Source organism: Rhinatrema bivittatum, chromosome 4 (genome assembly GCF_901001135.1).
Source record: "Rhinatrema bivittatum chromosome 4, aRhiBiv1.1, whole genome shotgun sequence".
Lineage (NCBI taxonomy): Eukaryota > Metazoa > Chordata > Amphibia > Gymnophiona > Rhinatrematidae > Rhinatrema > Rhinatrema bivittatum.
This window is the reverse complement of record NC_042618.1, coordinates 107,196,890-107,210,106: the sequence shown is the minus strand read 5'-3', so window position 1 is coordinate 107,210,106 and position 13,217 is coordinate 107,196,890. Positions and strand designations below refer to the sequence as shown.

At 42.0% G+C, this 13,217-nt stretch overlaps 1 protein-coding gene across 2 annotated transcripts in view; it reads right to left on the bottom strand.

The window, feature by feature from the left end:
- Window positions 1-974: 974 nt before the first annotated feature.
- Window positions 975-13,217, bottom strand: part of TMEM87A (transmembrane protein 87A) — a 130,797-nt gene continuing 118,554 nt past the window's right edge. For both annotated transcript variants that reach the window (XM_029598632.1, XM_029598633.1), the window contains exons 16-18: window positions 10,580-10,632; window positions 4,370-4,400; window positions 975-2,856 (exon numbers count right to left, since the gene is read on the bottom strand). In XM_029598632.1, the coding sequence (XP_029454492.1) occupies window positions 2,815-2,856; window positions 4,370-4,400; window positions 10,580-10,632 (126 nt within the window). In that variant the 3' untranslated portion in view covers window positions 975-2,814. The remainder of the gene's footprint in view (window positions 2,857-4,369; window positions 4,401-10,579; window positions 10,633-13,217) is intronic.

Sequence of the window (13,217 nt, the reverse complement as noted above, 5' to 3'; positions counted from 1 at the left end):
CCTTCTCTCACATGTGCAGCGTTCAAGTGTTTCTTTGCAAACACTATGCGGCACATCATAGGCTTTTCTTCAGTAGTGGATTCGCTCATATCCTCTCCTAAATGGACCTTTCTCCAAGACTTTTCCACTGCCAGCCCTTCCCCCTCCTCCCCTTTCCTCCTGTGCCCCATACCCCTTCCTCTCCTCCCTTTTCCATCAGTGCCCCTTACCCTCTCCCCCTGGAATATTCTGCACATTTGTAACCCCTGTTTTACATACACAATGATAAAGATAAAGTTGTATAGATTGTACAAAGTTTTTCTCTTTCTACCTTTTCTACCCTCCCTATCAGTTCTTTTTATGTTATTATATATAATCATATGTTTTTACCATGCTCATATTTTACACCATTTGCTTTAACTAGGATATGTTATTCTGTTCATTGTATTTTCCTCCTTTTCAGTTCAATGTAAGCCGGCATGATGTGCCTTACGAATGTCAGCAAAGAAAAGCCTATCTATAAATAAATAAATAAATAAAATATAAAAGGCCAAGTTTGTGGAGTAATCTTGAAATTGTTGACCAGTCAATATTTTCCCCAATCTCAGCCAGAGACCTCTGTAGTTTATCGAAAGTAGTCTTAGGCTTCACCATGACTTTCTGCAATAGTTTCCTTAACCCAGAGCTACTAGACTTTGGAGAGATGGCCTGATTGCGGCAGTCTTGGTGATATCAAACAGTTCCACTTTACAATGATAGACTTATCAGAACATCAAGGAATATTCAACCATATTAAAATGTTGTTATAGTCTGCCATAATCTGTACTTTTGAATAATGTTATCCTGAAGTTTTGTTTTTTTTGGGGTTTGTTTTGTTTTGGTTTTTTTTTTTTTTTTAGCAGCACCTTGTTCAGATTCACTTCCTATAAAAGAAATAGCTTGATTCTTCATCCAAGAGTACTTGAATCAGCTCAACTCCAAGACACTGTAGCTAATTCCAGCTTAAAATTACTTAGTTTATTGGTTAAAATCATATTTTACATGCTCTGTTTCTTCACACAAACTCGCATCCTTCCCCCACCCCTGAGAACAAAGCTCAGGATAGGTTTCTGTCATCAGACATTGTTTACTGATGAGAAGTTAAATGTAAGGACATCAACCACACATAAAAGGCATCTTGAATTTTATACTGTTTTCACTGTGAACTTTACTAACCAAGCTATGGACAGAGGAGCACTGGTGAGCACGGAGATGAGTGGCCAGAAGCTGTAGAGTGAAGGGTGCTCTAAGCCTTGTGAACCGTGCCATCGGTGGGACAAAAACAGAAGGAGCCATCAGAAGAGGTGATGTCACTTAGGCAAGTGAGATGTATGAAGAACCTACACTTGCTTGTATCTGATCAAGTAACAGGCAGCACTACTACCAATAGGAAGTTAAGGGACAAGAACATGGCAATGTACATCAGTTCTATCTAAAAATGAAGCCTCAATGGATTAGTCCAATCATATCTAAAACCAGTGATCACAAAGAGCCAACACACAACTGCTGGATCCTAAATATAACACTTGTTCTTGCTGCAACAGGGAACAAACATGGGGCAGTACTGAATTTGGCCAAGTAGTAAAATCTACTCTATATCCCAAACATTTCAAGTTCTATTTCATCGAGATCAGTTTAAGGTAAACTACTGAGAGATTTGACATTGAGGAGAAGAAAAAAAAATTACAAAAAATATATACTATAAAAGACAAACTGACCCAAAACACCATCTTATTGATTTTTTTCATATTTATAAAAAGGACAAGAACACTTGATTACAGAAGTCTCACTCAAATGGCAAGAGTGTGAAGGATTCATACTGGACTCTTGTTTCCAAAACAAAAGCCCATTCATCACCACCCAGAGTTTCAACTTCAACAAGACAAACAATTTGTTTTTGCTGTTTAACACTGAGGCCACAAATCAAACTATTCATTCAACATAAAAGCTATCAAAGCCAACATGGTAGCTACAGAGCTGTCTGGCATCTAAAGGGGCAAAGGCCAGCCTCGTTTCCTGCAGAGGAAAACAGGAAAAAGTCACAGCAGAAGTCTCTGCATGTGTTGCTGTCCACAAATTGTGTTATTCACGTGAACATGTCTAGTGCTCTATTGTCACATTGAAAATATAAAACTCCTTAGCACACAACTTGTCTTGTAAACAAAATTGCACTTGAATTTGTTAGAAGTGACATTAGCAGATCATTACTCAATGTGTCATTTTTCAGTTATGTTTTGGCTTTTGTTTGCAAGCTAATCAATGGATTCAGAAAAGCCCAGTGGTTGTAAACCAAAATGCCACATGCACTCCCGGAAATTAAAAATAGTCAAAAGGACTTTATAAAAGCAAAAACCACTGTGGAAACTAATTTTGCTCTTCATTTCACAGTTCCTCAATCAATCAGGCACAAAGAACTTCTGACAGACTAAATTACATTCCAAGATGTACAGAAGGTGCTGAAATGATATACATTGCAATTATTTCAAAACTTTAGCCTGGGACAGGCAGTCATAGATTATAGTACAGTACAATATATTCAGAATGTTCATAATTGTCCCTCTCTAAAATCCTTTGGAGTCCCACTTGGAGAAGTTTTACCAAAAAAAAAAAAAAAAAAAAAAGTGTGTGCAATGCTCCCAGCTCAGTTCCTGAGGGAAATGTATCGACGTAGATCAGTAGGATGGGACTGCTGCCTTCTTTTGGTGAGGCAGGAGTATGACGAATTTCAGACGTCGACCACCTTTAGAAATACAGTACAGGCAAGCTGTTCAACTCCATTTTCTCTGTGTCTGTCTTTCATTCCATTTTGGACCTTTCAAAGTGTGTAATCATTCTCTCCTAAAATTAAAAAAAATGGAGCCTTGTGAAGGGTCCTCTCACTTATTTATTTCAATATTTTATATACAGTCATTCCATACCAAGATCACAACGGTTTACAAAATAAACATTCATAAAATTAAATAAAAAATGAAAACAAAATAAAATTGAACTAATACACATTAATTTTTGTATGTGTTATATATTTTATATACTTTAATTTTAAATATATAACTAAAACATAATAAAATATCGCCACATTACATCTCATTATATCATTCAGGCTTTCAATCCAAAATATCTCTCGTCAATGTATGTTTCACTCTCTTACTTTTAAGCAAGATTTTTAAACAACCATGTCTTCAGCTCACATTTAAATCTCTTCCTAACTGTTATCATTCGCAACAGAGTTTAGGATTGGCTAAGGAAAATACACAATCTCTTACTTGCGTCAGTATGCACTCATTGTTGGAACAACCAAAAGCCCTTTGTTTTGAGACCTTAATGCTCATTGTGGGGTATATAGATGTAATGCAACACCAATCAAACCAGTATCACTTGAATGCATAATTTTGAATATTAAAGTTAATAGTTTATAATAAATTCTAAATTGCACTGGTAGCCAGTGTAATGAAATCAAGGAAGGTGTAATATGGTCGAATTCCTTAGATCCTAATAATCTTGCTGAGGCATTCTGTAATACTTGTAAAGGTTTTAAACATGCAAGGAGACCAAGTAATAAAGAGTTACTCCAACCTTTTCAAAATCCAGGTACTTTTATTCATAAGTATATATATTTATCTACACTTAAATAAATCAAGATTAAGCTTGGACTATACAGACATGTAACGCCAAAGAGAAAATGTCGTGAGGTAATTATGCAAACACTACTTAGCCAGATAAGTTTTACTGGCTAAGTGGTGGCCACTGAATATCCGGCAACATTCAGCAATTGCCACTTAGCCGGATAAGTCATTTATCCAGCTAAGAACTTAGCCAGATAACATGTGGGCAGGTAATGGGTGTAACGGTGCAGTGCTACTTAGCTGGGTAAGTTATCTGTCTAGGTCAGACATGCTCAATAGCAGGTCTAAACGTAGACGGATATGACTTATCTAAGTAGTACCAAACACAGGAATATTCAGCTGCATAGCTATGTAAAAATACATTTATATATTTTATGCTGTGAACCACCCAATTGCTTAAAACAAAATCAAGTTCTTACTGGAGTGGCCATCACTACTGCTTATAAAACTAAATTTTATACATTACTATAGAAAAAATATTTTGATTTGATGCACAGACATTTCTTTCAAGATTCAAGCGAAGATATTTTTTTCTATTAGCACATTAGAGAAAGAATTAATCTGCATTTAACACAGATTAACCAAAGCCACGGGCCTTAATTTTCCAGAGTCCCTGCATGGCATCCTCTCCAACACAGTAGTCCCTTGACTAATGGGTACAACTGACTAATTTACTTTCAGAAGTCCTGTTCTGTGTAATAAGATCATATGTAACAGAATTTACTGACCTCATCTGAGTCCAGAAGAGCTGGCAGAGCACTACAAAAGGCAGAGAAAGATAACCAATTACAAAATTAGAACATTTAGCATACTTTACCTTTTAATTTTTTATTGATTTTCATAAAAGTTTCTCTTTCAAATATGAAAGGCAGTTTCTATGTTTTAATAGCCACATTTTCTCAGAAAGACACGTTGTAATCTAAAGAAGAGTAAAGGGTACACAAAAGCTACAGTCCCTCCCTTAGAACTATATACAAATCTTTGGGAGGAGCCACTTGTAGGATGACTAAATTCTATAGAATGGTGGGACCAGAGATTCCCAAGAGGCCTACAATGAAAAAGCTATCACATACTAATAGAATTCCAGCTTTTATATGGCACTCTGCCCAGGGAACCTTACAGTAAATACAAATTGCAACAAACAGTACATAAATCAATGGAAAAATGAAAAGGAATAAAAGTTACATAAACAGAAAGATTTAATATGAATTCACTACCAAAACAAAGCAATGGTGTGCGCCTAGCCACATGCAAACATTGTATAATAAGAACTTTATCTGTAGAAGAGATCAGTATCTTTCTCTCTTTCCAAAGACCCAATAAACTCTAAATTGGTGTAATGAGAAATCACATTTATACCTCCTTTTCTATCTCCTCCCAGGAAAAAAAAACCCCCAAAGCAGAGTTGCTTACCTGTAATGTGCTCTCCAAAGCCAGCAGAACGTTAGTCCTCATACATGGGTGACATCATAACATGGAGATGGCATGGAAAGCCTTTGTCAAAGTTTCTAGAAACTTTGACAGACACACTGAGCATGCTCAGTATGCCCCTATCCATACAGAGTCCCTCTTATATCCTAGAATTCATGGAAAATAAAACAAAGAAACCCAACTCTGCGGGGTGGTGGGCGGGTTTCGTGAGGACTAACATTCTGCTGTCCTTGGAGAGCACTTGTTACAGGTAAGCAACTCTGCTTTCTCCAAGGACAAGCAGGATGGTAGTCCTCACACATGGGTGAATGTGTAACTACAGGCTGCTCCCAAACATAAGATGTGCAGCATTTAACAGGTGCAAACATGCACAACAACTAGTGCTGCTATAACACTGGGAGATAGCCTGAACCAGGGTTCAGAGGTATGAAGAGTTGGGTTTTATGACTAAAAAAAAAAAAGATTACGGAGTACCAACTGACCGAAAAGACTGGATAAAGACAGGTGATGTGACAAACAATAAGGGGAGGCAAAGGTGTGGAGCGAACTCCAGGTTGCCACCCTGCAGATCTCATAAATGGGTACCGCACGCAAATGAGCTATTGAAGCAAACATGGCTCGAACCAAATGAGCTTTGATATGGCCCTCAAGTTGCAGACCGGCTTGTGCACAGCAGAAAGAAATACAGTCCACTAGCCAGTTGGATACTGCCTGTTTGGATACTGCGACTCCCAACCTGTTCTTGTCAAAGGAGACAAAATGTTGCCTGGACTAGCGGTGAGATGCCATCCGATCCAAGTAAGAGGCCAGGGCCCTTTTACAGTCTAGAGTGTGCAGGACACGCTTACCCTGGTGAGTGTGTGGCCTTGGAACTCCGTGACCATCTTCAGAAGGAATTTCAGATGCATACGTAAAACCACCTTATCATGGAAAATGTTTGTATAAGGTGGGTATAATACCAAAGCCTGAAGTTCACTGACCCTGTGTGTTAAGGTGACTGCCACTAGGAAGATAATCTTCCAGGATAGGCACTTCAGTTCGCAAGATCTCAAGGGCTCATTTAGTGCCCTCATGAGATGAGTCAAGACCACATTGAGGTCCCAGGAGACCACTGGGAGTCGTACTGGAGGCTTAAGCTGCAGTAAACCTCGCATAAAAACACCCCACGAGTGGATGGGTGGAGATGGATGCGCCATCCATCCCCTATGGCATATCATGGAGGTGGTCTTCAAGCCAGCCTCAGGCAGGTGCAACAGGTAGTCCAGTATCAGTGGAATTTCAGAACCTTGCTCTTCACACCAGCTTTCGAACAATCTCCAAACTCTAACATAAGCTAGAGATGTAGAAGATTTCCTGGCCTGGAGCAAAGTGGAAATCAATGCAAAAGAATAAACTCGCTTCAGCAACCAAGCCCTCTCAAAATCAATCTGGACCATTGTGCAGTATGGGCCCCTAGCACAACTTATCCTCCCTGAATTGTTATCTGAGAGGACTGTCCACCAGTAGTCTCTGAATATCAGCATACTGGAGCCACGAGAAGTACAGTTTAGGTCTGACTCGCAATCTTCTGAATGACCCTGCCTATCAATGGCCATGGTGGGAAGGCATACAACACCTTACTCCATGGCCAGACCTGAACGAGAGCATTGATACTTACAGCTCTTGTATCCCTTCTGAAACTGAAGAACCGTGAAACCTTTGCGTTATCTGCAGTCACCAGCAAATCCAGATACGGATGACCTCAGCGCGCCACTATGAGTTGAAAGGCTTTGTCCACCAACTCACGCTCTCCTGGATTCAAGAACTGTCTGCTGAAGAAGTCGGCCTGTACATTGTCCTTCCTGGCAATGTGGAAGGCGGATACGTCCTGGAAATGTTCTGCCCACATCATGAGCGCATCCCATCTCCACCGACACTTGGCTTCTGGTTCTGCCTTGATGTAGGCCACTGTCTGACATTCTCACCAATCGAGCTTCTAGTTGCTCGGCGAACCACAAGCATCCCAGACGAACCACACATGCTTCTAACCGACTGAATATCCACTGCTGCTCCTCAAAACTCCACAATCTTGTGCCACCAACTCTTGACAGTGAGACCCCAACCCAGAAGGTTCGCATCTATTGTGAGCACCAACCAGTCTGGTGTCTCCAAGAAAACTCCCTTCCTGAAATGATCTACTTGTAACCACCACTGCAACTGGACGCTCACCTCCAATAGCAAGTGTAGTCTCATCATGTACTCCTGTAACTCTGGATTCCACCGGGAGAGCAACATGTGCTAGAGGGACCTCATGCGGTCCCTCACCTAGGAACATTGTCCAACATGGCTGCCATCGATCCTAGGACTTGCAGATAAGACCACACCATCGGGTGAACAGAACTTCTTGGGGCCGAACTTGAGTAATTCATTTTCAAATGCGAAGCTCTGACAGAAACATTCTATCCTTCTCGTTATTGAATCAGACGCCGAGATATTCTAGTGTCTGAGACGGCTGTAAACTGCTCTTGACAGAGTTCACTACCCAGCCTGGATCCTACAGCAAGGAGATCACCTTGCGAGAAGCCAAGTGACTCTTCTGCACTCTTGGCCCGAATCAACCAGTTGTCCAGATACGGATGGACTAGAATTCCTCCTTGCATAAAGACGCCACTACCACCACCCTGACTTTGGAGAAGGTCCTGGGCTCCATAGCCAGCTTGAAGGGCAGGGCTTGAAATTGATGAGAACATCCCAAAATGGCAAAGCACAGGAAACACTGATGTTCCTGGTAAATGGGAATATGTAGATATGCATCCACAACAGGTATTCACTCTTACTTTACACCTAAAACACCTAAAAATCTTGAAAAATTAATTTAATTTATAGATCAAGGATGTAAAATCACAACTAGCAGAAAAATGTATACTTAAAGGAATTTAGGTAGTTTTACTGCTCTGTTTGGACAGTTACACAAAAAGTTGATAAGCCAATAAACCATATCAAAACATGATCAAATACATTATCCCAATTTCAAGTCTGAGCATACTTCAGTTAATTTTATCATAGCACATTATATCCTCTCGCTCCAAATTCACATTTACATCTGAAGAAAAGAGCTCTGGTCTTAAAAGGTCATGCAGAGCATCTCTGGATAATTCTTATGTGGGGTCAATAAAAGGGATCACAATTACAATTGGTCCCATGTAAGGATTATCCACAGATGCTGTATATCAACTTTTGAGGCCACATAGGACCCCCTTCATTTTTATGTAATTCCATCCTGTAATCATATTTTTTCTGGAATTCAGTAATAAGGGATATACCCTATGGAGGAAATTAATGTTAATATTACATTTTATTTACAATCATTTATACCCCATCTATTATCAGATTTCTGTCCTAGGCAGCTTATAAAGATCACATACAGTATACATTTATTATATATATGTAATACTTTGCACCTCTCTTACACTGTAGGACAGGGGTCGGGAACCTATGGCTCACGAGCCAGCTGTGGCTCTTTTGATGGCTGCATCTGGTTCGCAGACAAATCTTTAATAAAAAAGTAAAAATCTAACAAAACCCTCCACCCTCCTGACGCCCCCCAAGACCTGCCAAAAGTCCCTGGTGGTCCAGCGGGGGTCCAGGAGCGGTCAGGGAGCGATCTCCTGGACTTGGGCAGTCGGCTGCCAGTAGTCAAAATGGTGCCGACGGCTCTTTGCCCTTACTATGTCACAGGGGCTACCGCCGCCATTGGTCGACCCCAGTGACATAGTGAGGGCAAAGGGCCGTCAGCGCCATTTTGACTACTGGCAGCCGACAGCCCAAGTCCAGGAGATCGCTCCCGGACTGCTCCTGGACCCCCGCTGGACCACCAGGGACTTTTGGCAGGTCTTGGAGGGGGGGGGGGGCCAGGAGGGTGGAGGGTTGTAGTAAATTAATTTTGGAGGTCTTGGGGGGAGTCAGGAGGGTGGGGGGTTTTATTAGATTTTTACTTTTTATTAAAGATTTGTCTGCGAGCCTGGACCACCAGAGACTTTTGGCAGGTCTTGGCGGGGGGGGGGGGGGGGGGGGGGCCAGGAGGGTGGAGGGTTGTAGTAAATTAATTTTGGAGGTCTTGGGGGCGTCAGGAGGGTGGGGGTTGTAGTAAATTAATTTGAGGTCTTGGGGGGCATCAGGAGGGTGGGGGTTTGTTAGATTTTTACTTTTTTATTAAAGATTTGTCTGCGAGCCCTGGACCACCAAGGACTTTTGGTAGGTCTTTGGGGGGGGGGGGGGGGGGTCAGGAGGGTGGGGGATTGTAGTTAGTATGGCTCTCACGGAATTACATTTTAAAATATGTGGCGTTCATGGCTCTCTCAGCCAAAAAGGTTTCCGACCCCTGCTGTAGGAAGTTCAGTTGGATCACCATTTTTACCTATTCCAAATATATATATATAAATGATCTGGAAAGGAATACGACGAGTGAGGTTATCAAATTTGCGGATGATACAAAATTATTCAGAGTAGTTAAATCACAAGCAGACTGTGATACATTACAGGAGGACCTTGCAAGACTGGAAGATTGGCAGATGAAATTTAATGTGGCAGATGAAATTTAATGTGGACAAGTGCAAGGTGTTGCATATAGGGAAAAATAACTCTTGCTGTAGTTACACGATGTTAGGTTCCATATTAGGAACTACCACCCAGGAAAAAGATCTAGACATCATAGTGGATAATACTTTAAAATCGCCGGCTCAGTGTGCTGCAAACAGAATGTTAAGAATTATTAGGAAGGGAATGGTTAATAGAACGGAAAATGTCATAATGCCTCTGTATCGCTCCATGGTGAGACCGCACCTTGAATACTGTTCAAGGTGCGGTCTCACCATGGTGCAGAATTGTATTCTGCACCAAGGTGCAGAATACAATTCTGGTCGCCGCATCTCAAAAAAGATATAGTTGCGATGGAGAAGGTACAGAGAAGGGCAACTAAAATGATAAAGGGGATGGAACAGCTCCCCTATGACGAAAGGCTGAAGAGGTTAGGGCTGTTCAGCTTGGAGAAGAGACGGCTGAGGGGGGATATGATAGAGGTCTTTAAAATCATGAGCGGTCTTGAACGAGTAGATGTGACTCTTATTTACACTTTCGAATAATAGAAGGACTAGGGGGCATTTCATGAAGTTAGCAAGTAGCACATTTAAGACTAATCGGAGAACATTCTTTCACTCAACGCACAATAAAGCTCTGGAATTTGTTGCCAGAGGATGTGGTTAGTGCAGTTAGTGTAGCTGGGTTCAAAAAAGGTTTGGATAAGTTCTTGGAGAAGTCCATTAATGGCTATTAATCAATTTTACTTAGGGAATAGCCACTGCTATTAATTGTACCAGTAGGATGGGTTCTTCTTAGTGTTTGGGTAATTGCCAGGTTCTTGTGGCCTGGTTTTGGCCTCTGTTGGAAACAGGATGCTGGGCTTGATGGACCCTTGGTCTGACCCAGCATGGCAATTTCTTATGTTCTTAAAGAACAATAGGAATACTTACACATCAGTCACTGAAGAAGGGACATTCTCTTCCACCCACTTCAAATCTTCCTCCTGCAGCAGAGATACCGGACCAGACATCAAATACCAGGACAAAGTAAAAATTACAGCAGCACACCAGGAGTCAGAAGAAATCCTCTCTCTCTCTCTTTTTACTCTAACAAAGTTCACCTATTAATCTAATAAAATAGAGGATGTGCACAAGCTTAAATATGATGTAGTATAGCAATGGCGTAGCCACAATTGATTTTTTGGGTGGGCACAAGGTTAACATGGGTGGACTGTAGGCATGCAGGTCTGAGACCTACTAGTTGTTTTCTTATTGATAAATAATGCCATATACTGCACCCTAGAATGGCTAAGTAATTTGCAACAGCCATTATGCATCATGCATGAAACTTTAAAACATTTTAGCTCAATTATTTCAAGCACTTACCAGCATTAAAAATTCCTTATTAATCAGAATTTTTTATATTTATTGCAGTTTATAAATGCACAAGTATAGAAAACAATCAGATCCAATCATGTAATAAAACAAAAATTAATCTTTGCAGAAAACCAGAAATCTTCATAAATACAATACAATATAATTAATAATCAGAACAGGTGCAGCACAGAGCTAGGGCAATTCACATTACAACATGAAAAAAACATTTCAAATTCTGGTGTCACCTCAGCAAAAAATATCCCTCCACTGCTATTTTGTGAAGTAACAAACTCTTGCAAAGAAAGAGGCATCTAGAACCTTGCCATACAGCACTGACTTTCAGGATTCAAACAGCAACCTTATGAAAAAGCAGCAATGCAAATACTACACCAGGCCCTAGAACATCAATACATCACCTACTGGAATAACAGAACAAGCTGGACTACTACTACAGAGAAACTACACGCTAGCAGAAAAACTGCATTTCAGTCACACACACACAGGCAAAACAGAGACCGATCTTTACCTAACATAGAATTAAGAGACTACAAATTAGAAACAGAAATATGCAGATAAAACCAAAATAGAAAGCCTGAGAAACTAAAGTTTCTGAACAGTGGAATACTTAAGAAAGAGCAAAATACAAAAATATAAGAAATGGAGAAATTACTTTAAGGAAAACGAAATTATCAGGTAATTTCTCCATTTCCTAGCATGTAGCAGATGGACTCAGGACCAATGGGATGTACAAAAGCTACTCCCAAACTGGGTGGGAGGCTGCCTGTGGCCCACTTGTGAATGCTGTGTCCTCCCGAGCCTGAACATCCAGGTGGTAGAACCTAGAGAAGGTGTGGATGGAGGACCATGTCGCTGCCCGACAGATCTCGGCGGGTGACAGCATCTTGGTTTCCGCCCAGGACACTACCGGGGCTCTAGTGAAATGGGCCTTGACTTCTAGAGGTGGAGGCTTGCCTGCCTCTACGTAGGCCGCCTTAATAACTTCTTTGATCCAGCGGGCTATGGTTGCCCGTGAGGCCACTTCCCCTTGTTTCTTCCTGCTGTGAAGGATGAAGAAGTGGTCCGTCTTTCGTACGGATTCCGTCCTTTCCAGATATCGGACTAGGAGTCTACCGACATTAAGATGGCGAAGGCAGCGAGATTCTTCCGAGTCCTTATGCTTGTCTGGCGATGGCAGCGAGATGGTTTGGTTTAGATGGAAGTGAGAAACCACTTTTGGAAGGAAGGAGGGGACCGTGCGTAGCTGTATGGATCCCGGTGTGAACCTGAGGAAGGGTTCTCGACAGGACAGTGCTTGAAGCTCGGAGATGCAATGGGCCAAACAGACTGCCACTAGAAATGCAGTCTTCAATGTTAGTAGTCAGAGGGGCAGAACGCGGGTGGGTCTGAAGGAGGCTCCTGCTAGGAAGTCTAGGACTAGGTTGAGATTCCATAAAGGTACCGGCCATTTTAGAGGTGGTCGGATCTATTTGACCCCTTTCAGGAAGTGGGAGATGTCCGGGTGAGAGGCTAGGCTGCCGCCCTCCATCTTGGCTCCCTAGCAGGCCAACGTGGCCACCTGCACCTTGTTGGAGTTGAGAGACAACCCCTTCTGTAAACCGTTCTGCAGGAATTCCAGAATCTTGGTATTTTGACTGTCTGCGGGAGGATGTCACGGTCTTCACACCAGGCTTCCAATATTCTCCATATTCGTATGTAGGTTAGAGATGTGGAAAACTTGCGTGCTCGGATCAAAGTGTGTCAATCACCGCCCCAGAGTATCCACTCTTCTTCAGGCATGTCCTCTCAATGGCCAGACCATAAGGGAGAATAGAGTTGGGCCTTTGTGGAGGATCGGGCCTTGTTGGAGCAGATCCCTGTGAGGAGGTAGAGGGCTCCCTCTATCAGTAGTCTTCGCATGTCTGCAAACCATGGTCTTCTTGGCCAGTCCGGGGCCACTAGAAGTACTGGTCCCCTGTGGTGATCTATCTTGCGGATGATTCCACCCAGTAGCGGCCATGGTGGGAAGGCATATAGCAGGATTTCCTGTGGTCAGGTCTGGACAAGAGCATCGATCCCTTGGGATTGTGGTTCCAGTCTGCGACTGAAGAATTTGGGAACTTGGGTGTTTGACCGGCTTGCCAGGAAGTCCATGGCTGGTGTTCCCCAGCGGTTTACTATCAACTGGAAGGCTGTGTTGGATAGCCTCCATTCC